Source organism: Aythya marila (genome assembly GCF_965140915.1).
Source record: "Aythya marila genome assembly, chromosome: 3".
Lineage (NCBI taxonomy): Eukaryota > Metazoa > Chordata > Aves > Anseriformes > Anatidae > Aythya > Aythya marila.
The window spans coordinates 94967844-94994789 of NC_139044.1; the positions used below are offsets into that span (position 1 = coordinate 94967844).

General features: G+C 39.7%; 1 protein-coding gene across 1 annotated transcript in view; it reads right to left on the bottom strand.

Moving 5' to 3' along the window:
- Positions 1 to 7391: 7391 nt before the first annotated feature.
- The window catches only part of AGPAT5 (1-acylglycerol-3-phosphate O-acyltransferase 5), a 60816-nt gene continuing 41261 nt past the window's right edge, over positions 7392 to 26946 (bottom strand). Inside the window, exons 6-8 of the mRNA XM_082755608.1 lie at positions 25822 to 25983; positions 11688 to 11811; positions 7392 to 9972 (exon numbers count right to left, since the gene is read on the bottom strand). Coding sequence (XP_082611734.1) covers positions 9747 to 9972; positions 11688 to 11811; positions 25822 to 25983 — 512 coding nt within the window. The 3' untranslated portion in view covers positions 7392 to 9746. The remainder of the gene's footprint in view (positions 9973 to 11687; positions 11812 to 25821; positions 25984 to 26946) is intronic.

The window sequence follows — 26946 nt, forward strand, 5'->3', positions numbered from 1 at the left end:
CCGCCTCTCACGACCTCCTCGCACAGCATGAAGATGCAAACTCCAGCTGCGACTGCTTGTTTTAGGAGCTGGGGAAGATGCTGAAACCCCAAAAAGGAGCCCCATGAGCCTGAACGTGCCAGCTACGTGCCTGTTGCTGAACATGCAGTACAGGCATGCTGCATGACCGAGCAACTGGGTCCGGCAGAAATGTCTGCTTAATGGCAGAAAACTTTCTTCTTTTTAATTAAGGGATGCAGTCTTCACCCCTTCCTTATCTCGTGTTTCTAAGGCATTTTAAAACCAAATGACCAAATTTCCAGGCAGAAGTCTGTAACACCTGGCAGGCAGCATGGTGGTAGCCCCACTGACCTCACCTGGACCAGTTCTGAGCATGGCTTTAGAAACACAGACAAAGATGTGCTCAGGAAAATTAATAGCTGGTGGAGAAAACTCACAATTTACTTACACAAAGAAGTGAAACACTTACTTAGTTGTTCTGTAGGTGGCTTAACTACTCTCTGCTTTGGTGCTTTGGTTTACACAAACCTTTACAACCTCATTTATGTGGCCAGGCTGTCTTGGTGCGTTATCAGGTCTGGCTCATGTGACTGAAGTGCCAGACACAGACAGGAGACTCTCAGCTATGTACAGCAACAAAATGAGCTCAGTGAAGGGACCCAGTTGAAACTAAACACTAGGCCAGACCTGGCCTAAATCACAACTGATTCCGCATCAGTCCTTGTATCTGTATTTCCCAAAAGGTCGAGGTTGAGGCAGGAAAAGGTGTGGGTTACACACGTGGCTGGTATGCAAGCTGTGGTTGGGGCTGCCCAATGCATCATGCCTTTTGCCTCCCGGGCTTATTGCACATACCTCTGTCCAATCAGAACATAATTACATCAAAGCTTTCCTTGCCAGGTATGTGTTGAAGGCTGATTTCCCTTCAAAGCTTTCATCCAAAACAATTCAATGTTTCTGAAAGAATCCTTTTACCTAATCATAGCCAGGTTTAAAACAGACAAGAGCCCAAGTCCCGCTCCCAGGGTTCTGGCAATCCTCTTTGAAAAGCTGTTGTGAGCTTTTTGTTGGAAAGAGGACTTGGAACGGGACAAAGAAGTAACCTTACTGCTGAGATGGACTTTCTGTAATCTCGGCAAAAAGTCTGTCCCAATTTGGCCAACTCACATGGCTTTGGAAGGAAACCAAAGCAGCTGTCGTTCACACATGCTCAGCAGAGCCTGCGAGAGTTTGTGGGGTTCATTCTCCGGTGAGTTCGTTAGCACGGGACTTGCTCCAGTGCTGGGGCCGCAGGACCAGGACTTCTTCCCTAGCTGTTGCAATTCCTCACTGCTTCAGGCCAGAGCAGGTCTAAATCCAGATAGTTGGAGTTGAAAGCATGGTGACTTTTTTTATAAATTATTTTTAACCTGCTTGTATCCAGGCTACATGAAGACATCAGCTGAACTGAACTCAGAAGAAACGAGAAGTCCAGGAGGAGGAGATAATTTGGAAAAGCAGACTTGGAGCAGACAAAATGAGCACTGGGAGAGGCAGAAGTGCAGGGAGGCTGGGGGAAATCAGAGCAGAAGATCAAGGGAAGGCAAAGAGCAGAGTCTGGCAAGGCAACTGGGAAACTGCACACAGGGGAAGGATGCGAGGGATCTTGTTTCAGTCTCGCTGAGCACGCTTTCTTGAGCTCACTCAGGAACAGTTGAGCTGTTCTCACTCGGAGGGCCTTCCCATACCTTACTGAATGCACATTAAATAAACCTGGTTATGATGACAGAATTATACATTTCCTCCTGGTGCCATCATGGTAATTCTATTAAAATGCTCCAAAACTCTGCAAAACAGAAATAAAAGTGCTCATAGAACACCCTCGAGATGTAAGGAAGGGCATTGCCATCATGTGACAAACAGAAGACCAGACCCCGGAGCATTTCCTGATCAGAGCATGAAGTACATGAAGACATTTGCTCTACCAGGAAACCTCTCTATTGCTGTAGATGCACTTGGTACGTTTCTATTGCCTTCTACAGCACATTCAGGTCCTCAATTCTTCCACAAACCATGCTTAGTTTTAAGTCAGGCTTCCATGGAACAAGGGAGACTGAGTCATAACCGTGCATGGAAGAACATGGCTGTACTGTTGACACCTGACGCTTGCTCCCAAGTCCCCTCTGCTCAGAGGGGCACAGTGTCACCTCATCATGCCCGTGGTCCCACCACTTGGCTTCAGCATCCACTTCCCACTTTCTTGGTGGGCTGATTCACTTGTCTCACCTCGACCAGCATTCTCAGTAACAGCACGTGTCCCTGCCGGCACCTCCTCTTTCACAGGCACGGCGCCGCCAAGAACATCTGCTCGCTCTACGCCTGCTCCAAAAGCACCTGACAGCTTTTCAAGAGGCTGCCGAGGACAAGCGAGCAACAACAGGTACTTGAAATTTCCAGCCTGGCAGTGCAGAAGAGGATGTTTTTTAAATACTGCGACTCCTTGCATCTCTTGCATTCCTGTCACAGGACAGGAATACCACTGACAGTATCAGGATACGTATACAAAATCTCTTATTACTATTTAAACACAGAAAACAATAACACATCCTGTACTGGCGGTAGGGCTACTTGTTATGCAAAATTATTTTGTCAGCTGTTTGGAATACCAGTCATTTTCTGGGCAATAGAAACACAGTTTCTTCAGCAATTTTTACTTTTCTGTCTTGTTAAACAGCAATGTAGCTTATGTCATCCACCTGTATTTACTCTTCTACTGTTAGGAGAGCAGGTAGGCCTATGACTGCAGTTGTGTCCTATCTACATCTGTGTGGTTTCCGAAAGAAATAATTCTGCATTTTAAATTATCTTCCCTCCTTGTAAAAGAAAAACAGAACAAAACAAAAACAAACAAACAAACAAAAAATCTTTTTTAAAATGTCTTTTCAACTTTCATCAGTATATGACCACAATAATACAACTCTTTGTGGTCAAGAGGAATTTATTAAAGCACCTTTATGTCAAAACAACTTTTTTCATATACCTCATGTGAAAAGAAGTGAAGATTTCTTAGTCTATAGAAGCCAAAAACTATTATAGATTATATAGAGGAGAGATACGTTTTTATATTCTATTAATCAAATGGGACTTAAACAACTTGAGTGCAAACTAATATAAGGGCAATGCCAATAAAGTTTCTAGTAAAAATGAAATGTTATAATATAAGAGATGTCAATGTCTGCTAAAGTGTAAGTGAAAAAATTTAACCAGGATATATTAAGCATACAGCATGAAAAGCAATTTAATTTAATACCTGAACTTCAGGTTTAAGTCTTGGGAAGTCTGCATATTCTTTTATTTGTGCCTAATGATGTTGAACAGCACTTGATTCTTTTTGAGATCATTAACATTAACTCCTGCATCTTGGCCAAATGCAAATTAGTTTTCCCTCGCTCAGTTTCCCCTGTGGTCCCAACTGGATGAAATAGCTGCACAGCTGCGCAAGGCCAGAGGCTTGCTGCATCCAGAAATGCAAAATCGATTTGGCAATTTCAGCCTTCATGGGAGTCTCTAAAGAAGACAGGGTGGGGAGGAGGGGCTTGGTGCAGAGAGTATGGGACCAAAGCAGGCGTACCAGCGACAAGGTGGCATTGCATTTGCTGGTGCCCTTGAGGTGCCAGGCTCATTCTAAACAAAGGTGCTTCAAAAATGACAGAATGACAGAATCATCTAAGTTGGAAAAGACTTTCAAGATCACCAGGTTTGACCATCAACCTGACCTACAGGTTGACCTACCTGACCTACCTTTAGTGTCCTGTCACTAAACCCTGTCCCTTAGTGCCACATCCACACATCTCTTAAACACCTCCAGGGATGGCGGACTCCACCTCTGCCCTGGGCAGCCTGTTCCAGTGCTTGACCACCCTCTCTGTGGAGAAATCTTTCCTAATAGCCAACCTAAACCTCCACTGGTGCAACTTCAGAGTTTTTCCTTGGACCCTATCACTTGCCACCTGAGAAAAGAGACTGACACCCTCCTCACGTCAACCGTCTTTCAGGTGGTTGTAGAGAGCAGTGAGGCTTCCCCTCAGCCTCTCCTTCTCCAGACTAAACAGCTCCAGTTTCCCTCGGTCGCTCTTCATTACTCTTGTTTTCTAGTCCCTTCACCAGCTTCCTTGCTCTTCTCTGCACACATTTGAGCAACTCAATGTCCTTCTTGTGGTGACGGGCCCTAAACTGAACACAGTACTTGAGGTGCGGCCTCAGCAGTGGCACGTACAAGGGGACAATCCTTTCCGCAGTCCTGCTGGCCACAGTTTCTAGTGCAGGGCAGGATGCCATGGGCCTTCTTGGCCACCTGGGCATGTTGCTGGCTCATGTTCAGACACGAACAGCACATTGGAGAAGAACCCTTCCCCTTTTCCTTATTTTGTAACCACAGCCTTGAGGATACAACCACCACCATGCTTAGGGAAAATCTTTGGTTCCAACTTGTCCCTTGGGTTGTTCATTTTTGGGTAACGAAACACCCCAGAGTGGCATCTGAATGACAGCTCCATGTGCCTTTGTCACCATTTACAGATGTGGTGGCATTATAGACCTTGACTTCTTTTTAGCTCTTTGCCAGAGCAACCAAAAGAGGCCTGATATGGACTCGCTAGGGACTTGGGGTGTTGGGGAAGCACTGTACCTCTGGTGTTCCTCAGGCCAGGAGAGGACTGGGAGAGCACCAGTCCTGGATACTTTACAAACAAATGTTTTCAGTGACTGCCTCACCTGTACTCTCGGGAGAGGGCTGGATTTTAGGACATGCCTCTCTCCTGCACCCTTTGTCCTGACACCTCTGGGTGATTCCTGCCTCGGCATGTGGTGATGGGACTGGGAGTTGAGGGGCCCCTCTACCGCACAGGCTTTGTGGGCAGCCTGGTGGCCCAGAGCAGGAGTTTGGGATGCCACCACACAACCCTGACGGCTAACAGCAACTTCTGCCTCTCAGCATCTGTCTCCTCTGTGTTATCTTTGGGCTAGTCTCCCAATGAGGCAAACAGGTTAGAGCAATTCTGGTTCGAATTAGTCATGCAGGGAAGACAAACAAGAGGCATCAAAATGTCATTCAAACGCTGAATTCCCACACAAGATAAAAGGGAAGCAGAATGGCTGTGAAACACAGTTTGTACAAGCATAACTAACAAAGTTTTCATATTACAAATATGTGTCAGGAACATCATTTCGGAGGGTAGCTTCTAGTCTGTGTATTTACTTACAGCCATGCAGACTGTCTGTCAATGGAAGAGCACATTCCAGTGAAGGTGGAAGAGAAACCCATCCAGCACATCCAATGCAGAGCTACAAATAACCTCCCTCGACAGCAAAATTTCTGTCCCAGTCCACTAGCAACAGACCTCAGCTCTTCATAAGCAGGGAGAGGCTTTGCTCACCCAATGCCAGTCCTCAGAAGGAGAACGTAGCTTGAAGGAGGTAAGCGTCTGCACTGGTATATAATTACTGAACCATTAGCAGTTTATCTAGCAGAATACAAACACAAAAATGCTTTGGGTCAGGGAGGAGAATGGAGGAAACCTGAGATTCACAGCAGTGTCTGAAAAATCAGGCTCTGGTGATGAGGGACTGCTCGTTAGGAAAACAGTAGACCAGTCAGTCAAGGGTGGAGGCACAGAGCTGGGACTGAAAGAGGACTGGTAGGAGAAACATTCGCCATGCAGACAGGGAAATTTGTCCCCACATGGAAAACAGATATTCCCTGGAATCAATCACATGTGATTTCGCCTGATTGGAGCTGATGTTTCTAATCTTGTTGCATTAGGTTATTGATGCTTTTCCTTCTCTGGATTGCTACATATTTTGTTTCAGCTGCATGACTTTTGCCGTTATACAAACTTAAAATAATATTTTTATTTTTTTTCTCTTAGGCTTAGCAAATTCTGTAGCATGCTACAGAGCTTCACTGGGACCACAGAGCTGCAATTTGATGAGACAGACAGACATAAAAAGAAAGAGGACAAGAGAAACCCCACTGTGTTCACTCCGAGCCCTGTCATCAGAGCCAATTTGCTAAAATGTGTGACCTAGACCTAACCACTGGTATCCATATTTACAAAGGAAAAGCCTTAATAAAGACTTTATAAAGAAGGTGACAAGATCTTGAACCCCTTAACTGTTTTTCCATTGCCTTTCTGAGTATGATTGACCTGAAATTTGTGCCATTAAAAGGGTTTTTTATTTGGAGGTTGGAGAGGGGAGAAGTCTCTCATCATTTTTAGCAACACTAAGCCCAAAATCCCAAACCTGCTCCTGTTCCCCTTCATTATCCAATCCTAAAATAGATATCTTTCTCCTCCTCAAGGTGAGTATATAGTCTATGCACTCTAAAATGCCAAAATAATCAGAGGCCAACTTTTAAGTACTAAAAATATGCTGCTGCTAACAGTTTTTACAGGTATGCTACATTCTACTGAATGGAGAAAAGCCAAGTATTTTGCAACGAAAATGCTTCAGAGGAGTTAGCAAAAGACTGCAGTGGTTTGGAGCAGCTACAAAGCCAAGACCGAGCACAGAGCTTTGGAGAAATTTCTGATTTTGACTGACCTTCCTCTTTTTTCCCAATTGATCTTCCCCTCACATGTCCTACTCATTCATTTATTCATTGTAGCATAAATCACTGTCTTAGTTTTCTGTCTCACTTTACTTTTTATGTTCTCCATTATTTAAGTTAATGCTTCCTTATTAGCCCAATTTCTTTCACAAAAGTACAAAAGTTCCCCAAGTACAAAAACCTGGAACAAGCATGTGGTGGGGCGTGTTGCTGAATATAAAATATTTACATATAGTTGATGCATAAGAAAATACTTGTATGGAGTATTAGGTGCACTGATAGAGCTGGAAAAATAATAATACATTTTTGAGAATGTAGTTTGCTCCTCAGGTTTAATTCATCACTAAAACTTATGTGGCATTTGCTACTGAGATACCATTCATGTATTTGTTTGCAATACCTCTTCCCATCTCCTGCTTCTGCCCAGCCTGATCATGCTGCCTGCCAGCATTGTCTATACAAGACCTATTGCAGCAGAGCCTGCTGGATTCCTGTTCAGCACTGTGGTACTGCACCTTAACAACCATTATTAATAAGGAACAACTGGTGCAGGTGAAAAGGCTATTCCAGTCCAGCTGGCTGTATGTTAGTTGGGTTAGAACATAAAGCACAAATCGATTCTAACACATTTTAGGACAAAGCTGTTTTCTTTTCATTGACTCCTTCTCACACGAACACTTCCATCAAGGACCTAAAACCATACACACACAGCATTTTTTTTTTTTTGTGTGTGAATGATTCCTGTTAATCCAAGTTACAAACATACAAATGCAGAAAAAAAAATGAACAAGTAGACAGGACAGAAAAGTTGAATGAGCATTGGCTCTTCTTATTTTAATGAAGAAATATTTCAAGTTAATATCAGTGCATATTTAGAAATAGCATGTGATACTCCCAACGCCAAATACATCAGCAAATTACAGTTTCAAAAATTTATAAATTAATTGCAAGGAAAAAAAAATTAAGAGTAACATAGACAGTAACGTTCAAAATAAACATCCTGTTTGTTGCACTGCGTCAATTATATTCCTGGTAATTAAACAGCAAGAGAGGTCCAATCGTTTGTGGTAATTAGGCTCTCCAAAACAGCATTTCTTTTTCTACAAATGAGTTAAGCTGTTTGCATTTATTTTTGATGTGTAATTAAATGTTATTCTTAGCTGTTACAAAGAAATTTAATCATGTCACAGTAAAATTTCATTCCATGATTCAAAATCAAACTAACACAGAAACACTGCCTTCTGGTTATACCTACTGGAAACAGTCAGCTGAGAATAGGAAGAACTATATGTGAGCACATTTGGCTGTTACATAAAATGGCTTTTTTTTTTCTGGTTTCACAGCCTCATAACAATACTGTTTTTCAACATTGTTCCCAGTCATTGTTTTTAAAACAGTTCATCAACATATCCTGAATCAATCACCGATATAAATAACTCCAGTGACAAAATCCATTATGGAAGGACACAGAACTGCAACCTGAAAGTTGTACCGAATGATTTTAAGGTGGAACTATTCTACTAAGAAAAACCACAACAAAATCCACAGAAAAAGCAGTATCTCCAATTAATTGGCAAGGATGGAATCCGAAAAAACTGCTATAATTTTAAGAGACATATTTTAATACATGATGGGCTTTAATGCAAGACAAATCATACCGAAGCTAAAAAGAGATGCACATTTAAAGCTTGCAAGTGTGATATAAAAATATTCTCTATTTTTTTCATACAGGGAGTCTGATTTTCTTAATGGAAGAAGCTAAAAAAAAAAAAAGAAAAAAAAGCTCTTTCCTACCCCCTCACTGTACATATAGACTATTCCCTTGATATCAGGAAACAGCATTTCCCCAACAAAAGTATCAGCCATGGGAATCACAGACTTTCTGGTAGTAAGGGTTTGTTGATTTTGCTTTTTAAAGTGTATTTTCAAGCAGGTGAAATACTGAAAAGATATGTATTTCTTTCGCTACTACACTAGTGCAAGTCCTATACTTCAACCCCCATAACTTCAATCCACCCGAAGTCTGCATCACCTAGGATGACTTGAAACCCTGGTGTGTGATATTACAACACTGAGACGATAGCCAGATCATGAAACATCAGGCTAAATCAGACTAGTAGGAAAAGGCACATGCTTCAGATTTTGCAGGGCTACCTGAAGGTTCCTTGTTACCATAACCCCTACTCCTGAAGCTGTAGTGAGACTGTGCTTCACCTAAATGGCACAGTTTGCTTCCAGAAAATTGTGAGGTAACAGGAAACTTCTGAGTGTTTGCTGCTGCTTATGGCACATGGACGCTACAGTTCTGTGAGCTCAGCCAAAACTCCCGACACGCTACAGACAATGCAGACACAAGGTAGGCTACAGTCCAGTTAGGCTGCAAAATAAAAACATTTCAGTATACTGCATACATTCCTTTTATGCACAAATACAGGGTGCGCAAAATAAGCTATTTGCTCAGTACGATTTAATGTTTTGCATATGTAAAATAATCAGCTAATACTGCAATATAATCAAAAATCATGCACTAGATAAACAGAGCTTCTTCCCCATGAACGGTAGTTCTCAGGAACGTTTGATTCTGCTTCAGGGAACGTCTCATGATTTGCCAGCTTACTAGTCCCTTTTTTCCAATAATACAGTATTTAGCTAAAACTGAAAAGCAAAATTCCAAAGGAAAAACAAGTTTTGATTTTAGTTGTGATACAGCTGAGATAGATGCAACTGGGCTGCTGCAATGCACCAAAGAGTAAAGAAAATTCAACATGAATACCAGAGGAATAAATATATAACCTAAATTAATCTCTGTAAATACATTCACAGGTCCACTTAAGACACCCTTATGCATAACTCATACTTCATCGAATCTGCAGATAAAGATGGATGTTAGTTCATGGGGAAAGCAATTTATCATATGACTCAGTTTATCTGCCATTATTCCAGCAAAAATCAGTAGCAAATTTGAAAAACTACATTTATTTTCCCCAGACCAACCACACAGAGGCTTAAGTCACAAATTCTATTATTTCCAATGTTCAATCAATAAGGCTTTATTTACACTTTTTTTTTTTTTTTTTTTACTATAAATTCAGGAAAAAGTTTGGTGCAATGTGCAAGAAAAGACAGCACATCCCACTGATTGGAGACTAACATCTGCTTATGGTTTAATGCTAACCCACAGGCAGCCAATTAAAGTCCCATATATCCATGTTTTTACATAAAGTTTCCTTCCAGATTCTGTCAGAAGCATACTAGCAGTCAGGCCACCTAAAAACAGCAAAGATGGCAAAGTTTTCTTGAGGCTTAGTTTGGAATGAACACTTTTTCCAGGGAACTTATTTCTTCTTTTAGAATCCTTCGCATCATAAAACTCTATTAGTAACCTATAAGTAGAGAAAAGTAGATTGTCAAATTTATGCATTAGAGTAAGAAGTTCTAGACAACTTTATTTCATCCAATAACTGCTAATCACGATATTTAAAAACAATTTAACAGTAAGAAGCAGTAAGTAGCAAGGTTAATCAATCAGCATGCTCTAAGAATATGATGCATTCAAAGTGATGTTGCGCATCAGAGTACTCAATCTGAGCCCTGTGAGCAATAAAAGCAGATTTTCCTTAGGGAATAATTTCAACATTGGATATAAAGATTGAAGATTATCCTCCAGATTTAGCATTTAGCAAATAAGCCCAGAGTACCAGGCAATATCGTAAGATAAAATATTATACAGTTAATAGAAACTGAAGTAGGAGGTAAAGTATCTTGGTGAAATAAGCTAATAAATAAACAGGGCTCACACGACTTAAAATATTTTGGAAGTCAATCATGCAAGAGTAAAATGTGACAACATAGGTTTAATATTAATTTTTCAATTTTTGATAAACAGTAATAAATGGATTTGAAAATTCTAGATTTCTGTTTTAACAGCTCTAAATTTGCATGACAGACTGCTTTGGTCCCAGAAAGGATGCTCCAGTCAACAGGAGTCTATGATGAGACATAGATGATCATGGTTCAGTTTTGCTGGTCTTCACTGGAAAACTACTTTTGGGATGCTGGGCAGCTTTTTAATTTACATCAGTTCCTTGTCTATGAAATGAAATGTGTACTTTCTTGCCTCTCAAAAGGGAATAAAAGAAAAAGGATCCTACTGATCCTAAACTTCTAAGTCACTTTATTAATAATGCCATGTTCACAGACAGGCATGTTAAGTTTTACATAGATTCAAAGATCACAACTCTAGCTTGTCCATTTATTTACTTTCATGGAATGCCAGAACAATTTTAAATCAGAACGTATGAAAGACCTGTCAAATTTCTAACTCATACCATGTACTCAGGGATTTAGAAGGTAAACAGATCCAGCTCTCTTAAACTGGACTTCAGACATGGCAAATTAAGCCATCATCTCTCAAACAAATACTTAAATCCCACATTTAGGCATATCTTCACCTTGGCACACATGGTTCCCTAGGACTTGTTGCTATGCTCATTAGTGACCTTATCCGGTGGTGCTGGAGGGAGCCAGGCACTTCTGCCATGACTCAAAGGTAGCTTGGATAGATAAAACTTGTACTTCACCTGATCTCCCCACTGAAGGTGGGGATCTATGGTTTACAGAAGTTCTTATACATTCTGATAGAAGATGCATAACCAATTTTCGCAAAAGAGATTATGCCAAGGCCTACCAAGGCTGGTAGGTCTAACCCTAATACTGATGACTAGGCTAGAACCAAACTCCTTTTTGCGTGCTTGCCTACCTTGGGAATCTACACTCTCGGCTGCACATGACTCAAACTCAGGAATATAAATGGAAAATATTCAGATGAGTATGAATCTGGCCTAGAACATGGTTTTGCAGCTATTCAATCTAAAGAAGGCCTAAAACCCCAGAATCCCAACCTTCTCAGCAAAAGCTTTAATCACAGAGGCATTACACAAAATATGCACAGGAGTACCAACACCACCTGTCTACCGAGAGCCCTACAGCTCACACTGCTAGTAACACAGAAATCATAGTAACATAGAAATCATATCTATTCATAGAAAAGTAGAAAGCAAGCTTCTTGAAACAGAAAGTTCTGCACATTGCTACTCACTTGTCCTTTATTTCAAAACGTTCATGAAGCCACCTTCTCATATACATCTGTTCTTCTGGAATGTCCTTCAGTTCAATTCGATCAATGAAAATATGAACTCTTGGGCATTCCTTGCAAAGAAACTCTGAAAGAGAGCAAACCAACAGGACTGAGTTACAGAAACACTGTCAGGCATTTATTAATCTAAAATAAGCTGAAAGTCTGACCTCACAGATGTAAGAGCCTTGGAAGTTTAACTTCAGTTTTCAAAAGCCTTCCATTTTTATGTTTGGATCCTGAGCACTTCACTCAACTTAGAAGCTGTCTGATCTACACGCTGTTAAAAAGGGAAGGGCCTGCTATCAGGTGCAGCATGGAAAGATGTCCTAAAAAGCCCAGCATGAAAACATTGCATTTCTACCTCGGTAGCAATCTGCTCATTTTGCTGTGTGGGATGCCATAACTTCTCTGCAAGAAAGGTATCCAGCCTACATTTTTGATCAGAGTTAGCAATCCTCTTTCCTTGTCTTTTTAAAAACTTAAATTTTGTTTGCTTCTGGATGACAAAATCCGAGCAACAGTGATTTCCCAAACCATGTCCAGGAGGAAGTGGGCTTCAGTTTAAGTAATAACCTATAATTAAAGTATGCAATAGGGCAAAAGGCTCAGAATAAAATGCTGCTTTCCAGTTTGCATACCTCCATTTTTCTTCTGTCATACAGAATCAACAAAGCTAAACATAGCCCTGCTGCATTCTCCTCTCCCAATTTCAATTTCTCCCTAGAAAACTTTAGCAAGCAACCATTAAGCCAATTACTTTGTGGGATATTTTACGAGTAACAGGAGGTAAAAATATTGCCCATGAAAAATATTTGAGGCATGAAAAACCCACCAATATTTGTCTATTAAAAATAATTTGCATCTATCAGTAGCAAGGGGTATGGTAGTAACAATAGCATCCCAATAGAAAAAGATGTATGATGTGAGCACAGAAGTACTTGGAAATCTGGATAACCTTCATATTTTGAAAAGGGACCCGAAGTGCCTTCCAACAATACAGATGGGCAACAAATGTAACGCAGACTGGGTGGTCCCTTTAGGTTGTTGACATTTTTTTGGACAGCAGTGCAGATGTACCTCCTTAAGAGGAGGTTTTAGGATCTTCACGTCGTTGGACTTTGACCCATAACTGTGAGGGGTATCTGGAAGAATGGCTGTGAAAAATAATTGTCACTGCATGTACATCTTTATTATTGTCCGACAAAGCAGATATCCCCCCATTTGCTTTCCTTTTTACAGGATTATTCCATTTTTAAGGATGTTGCTGTAAAAGCAATCCTTATCATACACTAGAAATTGCCTTAAGGAATTTTAAAAGCCTGTTCATGCAAATGTGTTTGTGTCCTTGTAAAGGGGGATGGAAGGAGAAGAGATAACGGGACCAGTAAAGTCTTAGTGCATTTTGCGGCAGAAATTTGCAAGGTGCTCTGTGCAGCTGTCTAGTCCTCTGGCAGAGAGCCTCTCACTGAACTGCACCTCAGCATACAGAGAGCAACACAGCTCACGCACCATCAAGTCAAGAAATGAGTGAGGGCTCTAACCAAAACCAGGTCCACCTCTTAGCTACAGTACAGCAAGCACAACAGTCACTAAATACTCTTTTCTTGAAGTTTTTGGCAAAGCTATTTAATAGCTACAGGTATTAGATGTCAGGCAAGTAACATACTTGAAGGTCCAAACGATGGTAGGTGTAGACTATTGTCCTCAGGTTTATGCACAATGTTTTTCCTAAGCAGGATGAAATCAAAGTTCCCATATCTGAAAACAGCTTTTTCCTCTTGCTTTTAATGGTAAGAAAGGATTTTCTCTGAGAATACTATTGAAGCCACCACATGAAGGTCATTGACTATATGAGCACCTAAAAGCATACTATTAATATTTTAAAATGTTGGACATATTATCCATGTCTTAAACGCTTAAAATGCTCATTGATGTATAAATCCTCTTTGGAGTGGTATTACCTATTACGTGGAGCACTCTAAAAATATGCAAAACTGTATTATAGAAAACAAATGTCTGGAAGCCAAATGATCAAATGGTCTTTTTTGTACCATGATAAAAAGCATCTATGCTATGCATATTCAGCTACGGCTGAAGACCTAGCTTTAGAAGATACTCAAAATGTTCTGTGCATTGTATAGGGTACATTTCTTTGCTTCATAGCAAATAGGTTGTTTTGTACAGGAACAAACAGCTCTTTCTTGATGTTATTTATTATCTCAGTTATAAATTATTAAGGAAAATTACAAAACAAAAATCTAATAGGATTGTTAATAGCCATGTGCTGTTTTAAAACTTAATGTTATGCTTCTTAAAAACTACTGATGTTTAGTTAAAGATAGCAACAGAGTATGTTATAAGCAATAAGCTCAAGTTAACAAAAATGGAATAAGCATAGAAATTTCAAAGGAACACCTTCCCCCACAAAATCTGAAATGTAGAAACTCTACAAACCTGCTTGGAAAGCAAAAACCCTTCGACAAAATCCTAAGCCTTGCTGGTGTTTTTTTCTACTCCCAAGTTCCAGTACAACCTGATGCTTACTACTTGCTGGTCTTCAGTTTAAATTTAGTCCAATTACATGAAGATCCTAAAACCTCCTCTTAACTTCCCACCTACGTAAATCCCAGTGCCTTTCTCCACAGCCTTTCAACTGAGACTCAGTACTGTGTGATCTGCAGCTACAGGTGCTTCCCTAAAGAGTACCAATATTCTCACCCATTGATTTGAGGCCATTTTATCCCAAACCTGGACATCTGCAGATGACATCGTAACCTGTGCAATCAAGCTAGTCAGGGAACCTGACTAGTCTTTAATTATCCAATTAATTTCAGGTCTAATGCAACTAATCCCATTTTTTTAGATGCATCTAATGTCACTGCAATCGCTTAAGAACACCAGTGGATAAGAACAATTTATTGAGTGGTTGATTTTTTTTTAGAAGAAACAGCTGGATTTTATTACCACAGCCTCTAAAGGTTTGTGGTGGTCCCACGACCCTTAATTTCACATTAGCTTAACTCCCAAAAGACTTGTGTAATTAAGCTAAGAAACAAAATCTTATTGAAGCAATTTATTATGTGCAAATTACATCCAACTTTAGGCACTCTAGCCCTTAAGGCCAACATCTGATAGGCTTTTCAGATCCCTGAACTTGCCAGAATTTGTTATAATTAACAGCTGGAACAAGCAGGACTGAATTTTCCTTCAAAAGACAAAACACAAGTGCAAATCATGCATTATAATCAAACATCATACTGGGGACAGTGTTAGTCAATCAAGAACCTACCACAATTTGGCCGAAATGAACCCCAACAACTTGTGTGGGAGCCAAGTGGACTGACATTCATATGGGAGATAGAAAGTTTTATTAGGAAATTATCTGGCTATATAATGGATCCAAGTGCAGAATGTTTATCGTGCTTTTAATGACCAATCACAGCAGAAGGAAATAATTCAAAATTAAAAAAAAAAATGCATTTCTGTCCTTAAACCGTGGATTTCCAGCCCTCCTCCTGTGGGACAGAATACACGCTAACCCAAGACTGAAGGAATCAATGCAGAATTAGGATTAATGAAAGGGATGCGATGTTCTCCAGAAAAGCAATCGGATTCCCAGAGTTTTTTAATTGCCAAGAAATATTTTACATGCCACGTTTTGCTTGCTGGGACTTCCACAAAATTCTGTCAGTTTGAAAGTCTTCACCTTCAAAAGCCAATTAATTCTTTTTTTTTTTTTTTTCAATTATAGCATTACCAGGGAAGGTAAGGGAAAGAGAGAAGCTCCAAAACATAAACATACCTGCTACTGAGAAGGGATATATAAATGACTTCACAACACCTTTCCCTTAATGACATCACAGTTCATTCCACCACCCCAATTTATTTGTCTTGACAGTGATGTGGCACTCAGACATTCCAGTTTTCAAGTACTATTGAAGTCTATTTTTATAGGCACTTTAAATATGACAGCACTAAAGTAACTCAGATTTCATCCTCCCACATTGACTCTTTTATTGCTTCGTAATTATTGCCAAAGTCCTCCAAAATTAAGAAAGGGCAAACTGAAGCCCGACACGGTCATGTCCACCTAAACAGACCCCCAGTGCTCTCCTATTTTAATGGTCTTCAGTAACGTTTGCAATAAGGTGAAAGTGGTATCACAGGAAACTGAAATCTGAATAATGTATTTTTACTCTACAGAACTGACATTTCAAACATGTAACAATGCCCCTCCTTCAGTAACAAAACACTGTGTGTTGTGTTGTATATGGTTTTACAGGCAAAACCATGACAGCAAAGACATACTCTTCTCTGAACTGGAAATTTAAAAAGTGAAGAAAGCATCTAGTCTGGCCCTAAACATTAAGCTACTAAAGCAGTTTGTAAATTATCTCTTCCTTAAAGAAAGAAATCCCATCTCTCTGTTTTCATTTATTTTGTACACTGAATTAACAATCAATTGGCAAAACAAACACAAATTTAAGTGCTGCATTGCTTCTCAGCTCCATGCTTTCCATCACCTCAAGTTGAGCTGACACAAAACTATTTCCCTGCCTGCTTTGACAAAATAAAGCAGTGGTGGAACAAAGCAGCACTAGACGGGAAAGCAAACACCGAGGACAGAGTGAAGTCTGCTCAGTCAGGTTAACCTGGGGCACCAGGGAAGGAGCTGGCAGCACCCACACCTGCTGGTGCTGCTGATGGAGGGAAGCACGGAGGAGATGCTGTGCAGGATAAATTCAGGCTTCAAGCTGGGAGACAAGCCTGGGCTGTGGAGAAGAGCACTCCCAGAAGTACTGGCAGTGCCACGTGCAAGGCTGGATGCGAGCAGAGATCAGAGCCTCTGATCACAGTGGAGGGAGTAAGCATGTTAGGAGCTGGAGGACCTTTAGAGACAGGAAAAATGGGATGCCCCTGAATCTTAATTAAGCCAGGGTGCTGGCAATGACAACTGAAAAGGTCTTAGAGAGTGCTTCATATAGGAGCAGGGAAGATAAAAAGGTCAAGAAAAGCAGCCATTCAGGCTGACATAAGATGAGGTGGATGCAACTAAAATTCAGTGTGAGAGCAAAACCCAGAAGTGCCTTTACACCAACACAAGAAGGCTAAACATGAAGACAGGAGGACAAGAATTCTTGTCCTCCATAGAGTACCCCTACGAAGTAGGTATGACCTTGAAGGAGCACACAATGTTAACAGGCTACCAGATTGATTGGCATGACATAGCACGATGCACAGGCGAGGGCATGTGTGAAGGACTGACTATATGAAGAGTAATAGAATAAAGATAGTACAAGCAGACAAGCAAAATTAAATTACTGTGTACCCTCTAATAAAATACTTATTAGATATATTAAATTATGTCGAGGTCATCTTATTTAAAAGATGATAAGCTCGATGATAGTGATGGATGATAAGCTTGATAATAGTGTTGGGAAAGTGTTAAGCCAGACTGAGCGCTGCAATTTCAGGGCTGCCAGCAGGAGTGTGAGATTCCAGCTGCCTTGATTGAACTGTATCAATGCTTCATCAGGACGAAGTGCAGAGGGGAAAAGAGAGAAAGAGAAAAGAAAATATTTTTTTTCCTGTAACAATTACTTGCAGAACCCACAAGAAGAGATGCCATTCCTGATGCGGTCCTGAGTTGTGCACAGTATTAGTGAAAAGTGGTCTGCAAAGACAGCACAATTACGTTCAGCATTGTAGAGAGAGTCTAAATAAGTGTAGAACACACACACACATAATTAAAGGGACTATATAGTTGGGGGGGGAAATAGGAGGGAGAAAAAGAAAAGTGGCAAAACACCACACAAGAAACGGTTGAAAGGAAGGCAACCTAGAGACTGTTAAAAAAATGTTAAAAAAACAAACCCCAGCAAAACTTAGAAACCCACATAAAATATGTGCAATACAAACAAACAAAGAAAAAAGTGGTCTGAAACCCACATGCATGGTTGAATGGGAAAATTTAGGATGCTACTGCTATATTCACACCTTCTGTTGGAGAAACAGAAAGCTTGTCCAGATAAGGAAAACTGTAAATCAGCTCATGTCAAATGCAAATATAAAATTAAGAGAACTAAAAATGCAAAGAATGCTCTGATGATTGTAACTTTTTGCATAAATCAAATGCAGCAAACCAGTGGGGGTGCTGGATGACAAAGGTGAAGAGCAGCACACATGGTAACGTGTAAGACCATATAAGAGAAGCTCAAACACCTGTTTAGACTTTCCTTTCTTGCTGAAATTGTTTGATTCCTACGCCCATCGCATTCTTTGTACCACACTGCTCAAAGGAACTAGATCAATAAGTAAACACACAGAAATTATTAGACTAAATAAACAAGTTAGATGTCAGGAAGTCACTAAAATCAGACAGCATTCATCCAAAAGCTCTCAAATGTGGAATTCAAAAACAACGATGTGTAACCTATCAGCGCAAACAGCCACTGTGCCAGAAAATCGGGGGGTTTCCCTTCTGCAAATGAGGGCTTTAGAGATGATGCTGGGAAATACAAACTGAAGAGCCTTACATCCCCGGGTAAGATAGCAGTCTATAATAAGATCACTAAGCACAGAGATAATCACAGTCTGTTGGAAAAGAGTTGGCATGGTTTCTGCAAAGGGGAATCCTGTCTCACCAATTTGCTGGCTTTCTACAGCAGTGTCAAGGAGCAAGCGGATAAAGGGGATTCAGTGGACATGATATATTTGAATTTTTATAAAGCCTCTGTCAGGGTTCCACACTGAAAGCTATTACAGAAATTAAGCTGCCATGGGATTAGGGAAAATGATGTTTTATAGACCGAAAGCTGCTTAAAGGAGAGGAAGCAAATGGAGGGACTTAATGATCACTTTGCAGGACGGAAAAAAACAGCAACTGGAATTCTCCAGGGACTGATGCTAGGATTGGTTTTATTCCTTATCGTGACCAATGAGCTGAAGAAAGGAGCAGACAGTGAAATCTCCAGTTTTTGAGATCTTTTTCAGAAGATCTTAAATTCTTTTGGGCAGTCAAATGCCAGGTCGGTGGTGAGGAACACCTAAAAGACCTCCAAATTGAGCAAATGGGGCAAAAATGTGGCATCTAAGCCTTAGCCTAAAGAAGTATGGGGAAAAATAATTGAAACTCTGATTACATGATGCTTAGCTTGGACTTGGTGGTTACAGTGTGGGAGGTCAGTGACCACTCTCTGAAACGATCCTCTCAATTGGGTAGCAGAAGCCCGAGATTCCCCCAAATACTGGGCAGCAACAGCAAGCACACTGAGAGCAGGGCAAAAGTGTCACTTTGCAGCTACATAAAAAGATTGGATCCACTTTTTAAATACTGTTTGCAATTTTGGTCTCTGTATCTCACGGAGGAGGATATCGTGGAATTAGAGAAGGCTACTGCAGAAAGGGACAACTAAAACATTTAAGGATAAAAAGCATCAGCATTAGAAACAAGGAGACATTAAAAAGGCTGAATTTTCATTTTGGAGAAGGGAAGCAGAGAGAAAGATATGAAAGCTTAAAAAAATAAAGTCGAAAGATCTTGAAGATGGCAGCTAAGAACTGTGTCTCAACAAATCCTGCAATTTCAACCGTAAATAACCACACTTTTCTACCTTTGTAAAGATGTCTGGATCTAAAGAGCCTTTAAAAATTACTTTTAGGAAGTGGTGCCTATAGTTTTCTGTACTGGTACCAGCACTGGTGAGCAGTAGAGCATCGCTGTACTCAGTCCTGCTGACACAAGATGGTGTCTGATGAAGACCCATAGTCCTTGCACATCATAGTTCAGTGAAAGAATCTTTGAGTGGTTTTAATCTGTTATTCTAACAGATGCACTATGGCCTTTGGGCTGCTCCATAACGATTTGTGAATACTGTACATCGGCCAAATTAGCAGGAGGTTTCCTACAAAAGTATGAAAGTTTTGATCAATAGGCTGCCAGCAACAGAGCCTGGATCAGATTAGGTCTGTGGATAACATCTAAAGGGCTCCACAGATGGTAACTGGAAAGAAGGAGATTTATGAGGCTCACTGTATGGATATTTGCATCTTCCTTGGAACATTTTTGAAGTTTCAGAAATGGAAAAAACAGTTTTGACATACACACAAGCAAGAAAAGATATAAGGATTGGAACAGTTCAAAACAATGATCTCTAGCAAATAAACAGGATCTGTTAGGAACTATGCCAGTACTGTTAGTATCGATGTTTTTCCCTTTTCTTCAGATAGTCTGTTTTGATAAACAGGGAACAGTACCACAAACATTGTAGAAAAAAAGGACTCTGGTACACATACAAAAAAGCACAAATAAACACAGGCTCTCCAAGCAGCAACATAGTTCTGGCCAAACCTGGCAGTGTGAAGAAGTTAAAGTTGTTTCTGTTATCCTCGGGGTTTAAATACACTTCTGTATAAAGAGCAGGAGTTCCTCAAGCTGTTGTACATAACTGCTGCCCGGGCAGCTGAACGCTTCCTTGCACACGTGCATGAGGCTCATGGTGCAGCATAGTTCTATAAATCTGCAGTGTAAATACTTCCAAAATCCTCTTTGTGGAGCAAAAGTTAGAAGATGCTTGTGTGTCTTTTGCCTACGTATTCCCAAAGGGAAGTTACAGATACCTACAATCAGCAGGAGCTGCGTGAAAGTAATGGAGATGTACAAGGTCTTAGTTCATGATCAGATGAACAAACTCTCTGGGCTCCCAGGGACACTGGAGGGGTTACTAGTCCCATACAGGGGCTGCTAGTAACACACAGAAGCTACATCCACAAGTGATTGTCATTTGGGGAGATAAAGTATCATTTATGCTTGTCTTATTCTTGAGAAACCTCCTCAGGCATCCAAGCTGGGTTGTTGGAGACAGGAAACTGGGCTCCAGGGACCCCGAATCCCTTTCTATTCTTGTTTTGAGGTAGGTAAATAAACAGAGGTGTTAGTCATTCTGGCACTCATGCTCAGTTAGACTTTTCTCTGTTTTTGGAGTCCTATAAATACCTGCAGCAAGGCCTGTATTCCCATAAACTGATGCTGTTGTTTGGTGAAATGTCATTATTCCCAAACAGAACTACAATGTAATTGTTACAGTACTAAAAGACTTTTCATTCACCAAGACAGCCCTTATCTGCAGAGTATCAGTGCACAAATGCAAATCTGTGCTCAAGGTGCCACTCCAAATAAATCACCCAAAAATTGACAGGCAGGCTTTCATGCCACTCAAACTACTTTTAATAGGAAATGACAGGGGTTCTAAAGTCACAGATCTAGTCCTACAGAAGACAAGGGAAAATGCATTCAGTTTAAAACTGATTGATCATTTCCTTTCCTTATGGCACCAGGTGAAATCATTGTATTGAAACATGTCATATTTTAATACCTAACACTAAATAAAACCAGGGTTTTCCTTTAAAGCAAAATTGTAAAATAGAATATCATTAGAACTATGTTGCCAACTAGTGTTATTATCAAAATTGCTCCAAATATTTCAATGGAAAATTTACACTACGAAATATGAAACGCAGTTACTTAGGTTTTGCTTGAACAGATGTGGTATGACAAGTTCATGACATGCAATTTACTATAAGCATTAAAAAGCCATCCCATACTTGACACAAATTTCACCGACGCTGATGTCCAGCCTCAGCTGTAATTTACATCTTTTCAATTGCTCTAAAGTAATTACCACTTAATTTTCAATATTTCTTCGTGCAATAAGATGACAGCTAGCAGAGATCTGAACAGATTAGTCAGTTCATCGCTACAACTCTTACTTTTGACTGGTTTACATTCCTATTATTGTTTATCATTTTATGTATTTGGTCTTTCAATTCTTTCAACACTTCTATAACCACGTGCTTGTTATCATTCTGTGGATATTGAAAGACAACAGATATGATTGAATTTGGGCCAAAGACTGGTTTCTATTCCTCCAGTTTCTTTGCTATTGTTCTGTACTTCAGCGTCTAACTGAGTCCTAACAAAAATACAGGCACTTGGAAAAGCGTAATTTCCCCCAGGGAAGTTGGACCAGTTTGGCCTCCTCAAATTATACCGATCAAAGTGATGTACTGATTTTCAGAAAGGCACACACATACACACTCTTTCAAAGTGTTTGTTCTGGAATTGATATACAGCAGAGTCAATAATTCTCAGGAATTCCTCTGACTTCTTTAAGACGGAGTCTACATGTACTTGCTATTTTTATTCAATGTTTATCATTGTCACATGCTGCTATTTCACACATGCTTTCTTCTACAAAGGCCAGATAAATACCATCTGCTTATGGTAAAACCTCCAGGCTTCAGGCAGAATAATAAAGATGTAAATGTGTACATAATACTCTTTCAGGTGCAAGAATGACAACAGTTCCCACGTCCCGTGAGACCTACCCCTTAACACCAGGCGAAGCTGGATGTGAACACTCAGCACATTCATTTGGAAGGAGGAAAAACAGGTTCTTTCTTTTTTCCCCCCAAAAAAAAGAATAGCATTTTATTTAGCGATAGTATAGTAAAATATTATCAACAAATCCAGCACAAGTGTTTCTCCCCCTCCTTTTTCCTTCTAAATTGTTCTTTCAGAATTTAAACCTAAATTGCATCTTAACAGTGCTTAAGTGCCCATATGATTATATGGATCTTATTCTAATGATCGCAAATTAATACAGTCTCGTAGTGTGGTCTTCCCTAAGTGGTCCATCATGGTCTGTCATTAATGAACTGGACAAACAATCTTTGGTACTAAGAGAGGGAAGTAATCTGTGGGAAAGTGTTATTCTTCAGAAAGGCTGCCATGTGTGGGACAAGCTTCCACTGGAAATGTACCAAGATCCAAGCTTGTTGGAAAGAAAAGGAATGAATGATAGATAAATGGTAGGAAAAACCAAACACAAAATGCAACCGTTAGCTACAATTGAATGTGAAGCTCTGAAAAAAAAACAACGTCCCTGTCTACAACCACTAATTAAATCTGATGTCTTCAAAAACAGAATTTCCAGTTGGAAAGTGCCAACTAAATATGAAATGAATAAATATTGACAAAAAATTCAACACATCTGAAAGAATATACCATAACAATTTGCCTGTTTTAAAAGGCAGAATGCTATCAAATGTTCCTGGCATTCACTGCTCCAAGCACTAATGCAGAAAGGATGGTGAATGTTGTCTTTCCAGTTGCTAGTATACTATGTTTTGTTTCGGTCCCATTGGACAAGTAAATATTATGATATTGAAGCTTTCTGGAGTGAAAAAAAATATTTTTTTTTCTAAGAAAAGCTATTTAAACTAAGAGTTCCACATTACAAAATTTAAAATGCAATTACTTTTTCCTCCAATTTTCTTTTCAGTTTAGCTTATTAACACTATTTCCCTGATAGAGCATGATAGTACAACTTACAGGCACTAAAATGTTCCTTTTAACCTGCTCTGTTTACTACTGAAGACAGCAGCCAAGAGCCAACCATATCCCTGGAAAAGTATGTAGTTTTGTTGTTGGTGTTGTTTGTTTTGTTTATTTTTTTTCCAGAAGTGGCACCGGCTCTTCTGAAGAATTGACATTTACTGAACTGAAAGCAAAATGCATGTCAAGAAACACATTGCGTGGAATTCAGTTATCATTCACATGGGAAATGTCATACTATGGAAAACAGAGTCCTCAAGTAAAGTTGAGTTTATCAGAAGTTTGTTTGCAATGCAATAAATTTCATTCAGAGTTGCTAGACTGAAAAAGACACGTCAACCTTATCTTTTAAAAATTACCAGGATCGTACTACCATTTTGTTCTGATGAGCACAAAACCCAAGATTTTCAATCAGCATTGACACATATATGAAATGTTCATATGAATTGCACACACGAGAGAGGCATTTTATACCTCATCATAGTACTGTACAGAGCAAAAAAGATAAATAATCTCAAATGCATAACCATCAATTCCTGTTATTGTAGTATATTCGTAGACAGACCAATTGTTGGGCTGTTGCAGAACAAATATTGAAGTGATCTTGACTTTTGAGAACATCAATTATTTTTTCTTCTATTTTGTGTCTGGAGGGTCTAAAGGAATGACAACTATGTTCCGCTCTGTAATTTATAGAGTGTCCTTAATCTACATAATTTATATTATATGGAATACATTTGACTGCCACAATAACTTGGAATGTTCTGGATGGATATTTCATTTATCTACTCTGTAATGGATAACAACTGGTTGGCTTGACTTCATTCTGCTTTACTAGCTTTACTGTTACCAAAGTCTGAGCCTGTAATTATCCCAGGCCTACCAGTGAGGCTGATACACCCATGAGGGATGTGTAGTCCTGCTGTGGAGTCCTGAGAAGGCTGGATGTGGAGTGGTCACCCCAGAACCATCTGATTAGCATTTGACACCAGACACAAGAAGCAGCCAACAGGGGAAATCAGTTTGTTAGTTCCGTTTACATAACTACACCACGTTACATGCAAACTGAATTAATTTTTCATGCAATTTCATTCTATTTTTCATGCAAAAAATCAATAGGTGAAGAGGGCTTGTAAAGAATTTGAACATTTGCCATTTTATCAATAAGTAATGATATTTTAATAGCTTAATTAACCATTGGGCAGTGAAAAGTCCAGCATGAAAGTGGTTGAAACTGCCTAATAATCAAGTCACGAAACAAGATACGCTACAGGGAAGAAGGGGAAACAATTCTATTTGTTTTAAATGAAATCTTGGGTGACAGGAAAAGAGTAAGGCTGCCAGTCTTCTAGGGAGCCTGTAGTAGGGTCATAAGGTATTTTGAAAAAAAAGTCATGAACTTTAAATCATAAAATTTGCAAAACTATGATATAAAAAAGTCCAAAACTAAACATGTTAAATTACAATAAGCACTTTCAATACTTAACCACAAAACTATTCTAAGAACTAACAGAACAACACAAGTGTTGAGTTAATACAGTGTTAATAGTTATATTTCTCACCTATTCAGAATTTTAAATAAAATGTAAAAACAGACAATTCCAGAACTTCTAAGGAACAAGCATCTGGAAGGAGTTCAAGAAGTTGTAACTGCCAATGAAGTGACATGGAAACTCGCAAACACTTTTAGCAGAAGGAATTAAGTCCCAGACCCACACCGAAAACTGGACCAGCTGAAGAGTGGGGAGTTATGAAGTTACCTGCAGGCCCCTCAAACAACACTGAACCCTTGCCCACAAGGGTGAACTAACGTGGCTTATTTTTCCCTTGGTATCAGTAGTGCAAAAGACATAAAAGTAGCACTGAGAGCCAGCTAGCAACAGACAGCTGTGCAGGTATATGGTTGAGTGATCCATCAACTACAAACGGAATGAAAGATGCTATTTGGCCCTCCAGTGATGGTGCAGGTAAATGAATTATTTAAAACAAAAACAACAACAAAAAACAGCAACAACCCACCACAAAACACAAAAACCACCAAACCCCAAAGTTTTCTATCCCATTTTTTTCCATCAGATACTCCAGAACTTAACTTTTTGGTGAGATAACTGAAGGTATGTACAACTAATTTTCCCCAGTCTCTTAAGGTGCTATAAGTGGTTAAAATACTGCAGCAAGTAAAGCCCACTTGCATAAAATGCTTTGAACATTTATCAAATTGCTGGGCATATTCAGCACTTGAAAAATTACAAATAAAATATATTACTACATATTTTCCCCTTAAAATATATGCATTTCAGCAATTGTATCACATTTGCACACATGTGGCAAAGCAGGGAGAAAGAGAGAATTTACAATCAGGCCAAATGCCATTGCTAGAAGAAACACAAAGGTGAACACCACCTGCTGCCTATGGATTCAAGATCATTTGAACTTTCCAAACACTACCTGCAGATAGAATTTGACCATAAAAATACTCTCTGTGAGGAGCAGGGAAGAGAAGGAGCAGTAGACCTTTATAATACTGAGTAGAACTCAGTATTATAAAGCCGAGTCACTAGTCAACAGTGCCCTACCAAGGAGCAGTAAGATGTCTGGAGCACTGTGGAGATTATCTTCTGAGCATTGCAAAGTAGCTGAGGTAGTTTTTGTATATCAACGAGCACATGTCTGCAGCATGTCTAATATAAATCTACTCACCTGTCATAGATGGTGCCAGTTTTCTTTGCCCTTTGTGGTCCACGGTACCTTCATATGCTACAGTCACATCATAAACTGCATCCAGATAGTCCTTCATTGTGTCGATGGCTACATGAGTTGCCTTCACCCGTGGTGTTAGCACATGCTTTAATATAGCAAGTCCTAGGGGAAAAAAACAAAATAAAATAAAATAAAATTACAGCATTTGAAAGTAATCTGGGCTACACGCACAAAAGGAACATCATGCCAACAAACCTTGGCACCCCCACTCAAAATCACAAAAGGATTATTTTTAATCTCAGTTCTCAGTAGAGGGAGAGCACGTCTGCACATTGCATTTGTTCTACTGAATGCATATAGAAGATGGAACAAATCTTACAGGATATTAATGACAGACAGGCTGCTCAACAAAAGAGTCCTTGGTACAGCCGTTGCTCTAAAAGCAGTGATGATTTTAACATGGCTCATATGTGCTGAAAAAGTACTTCTCCTTATCGTTTATGTTTGTCCCATTGAAGAAAAACAAATTAACTGAGAATTATCAAACACAGAACATCACCTCCTGAAATCCTGTCTCAGAAACAGGTTTGGTATATGAGGCATAAGCGCAGATATCTTTAATATGCCTAATGTTCATCCAGCATTTCACTTCCAATGGACCAACCAATTTCATCAATACAATGAATCCTAATACTGTCCCACAGTAATAAAAAAGCAGTGTTAAAATACACATGCTTAAACAAAATGTAACATTTCTCCAAAGCTACCACACTATCAGGTATTTCAATACATTTGTTATTTTCTACTTTAGATTCTTTTTCCCATCTTTCACTTTCCTCTTTCTAATGGCACATTGTAACAGTTCTCACTTCGAGGAAGGATGACAGAAAGCAGGTAGACTCAAGACAGTTTTAGCCAATTGATGCTGATCAAAATGGGAAATCCCACTTTATCCTTGCAGCTATTTGACTCTACTACTTTTCTGTGCATGCTTGTGCCAGCTACTAAACTCGTATTGCTCTGGTACCACCCTCCCACCAGCCAACTCAACTCACCATCCCAGCAGAAAACTAAACAGGGCAGAGGGAAAACATAGCAGAGAGTCAACAGCATGGAAGAAACCTT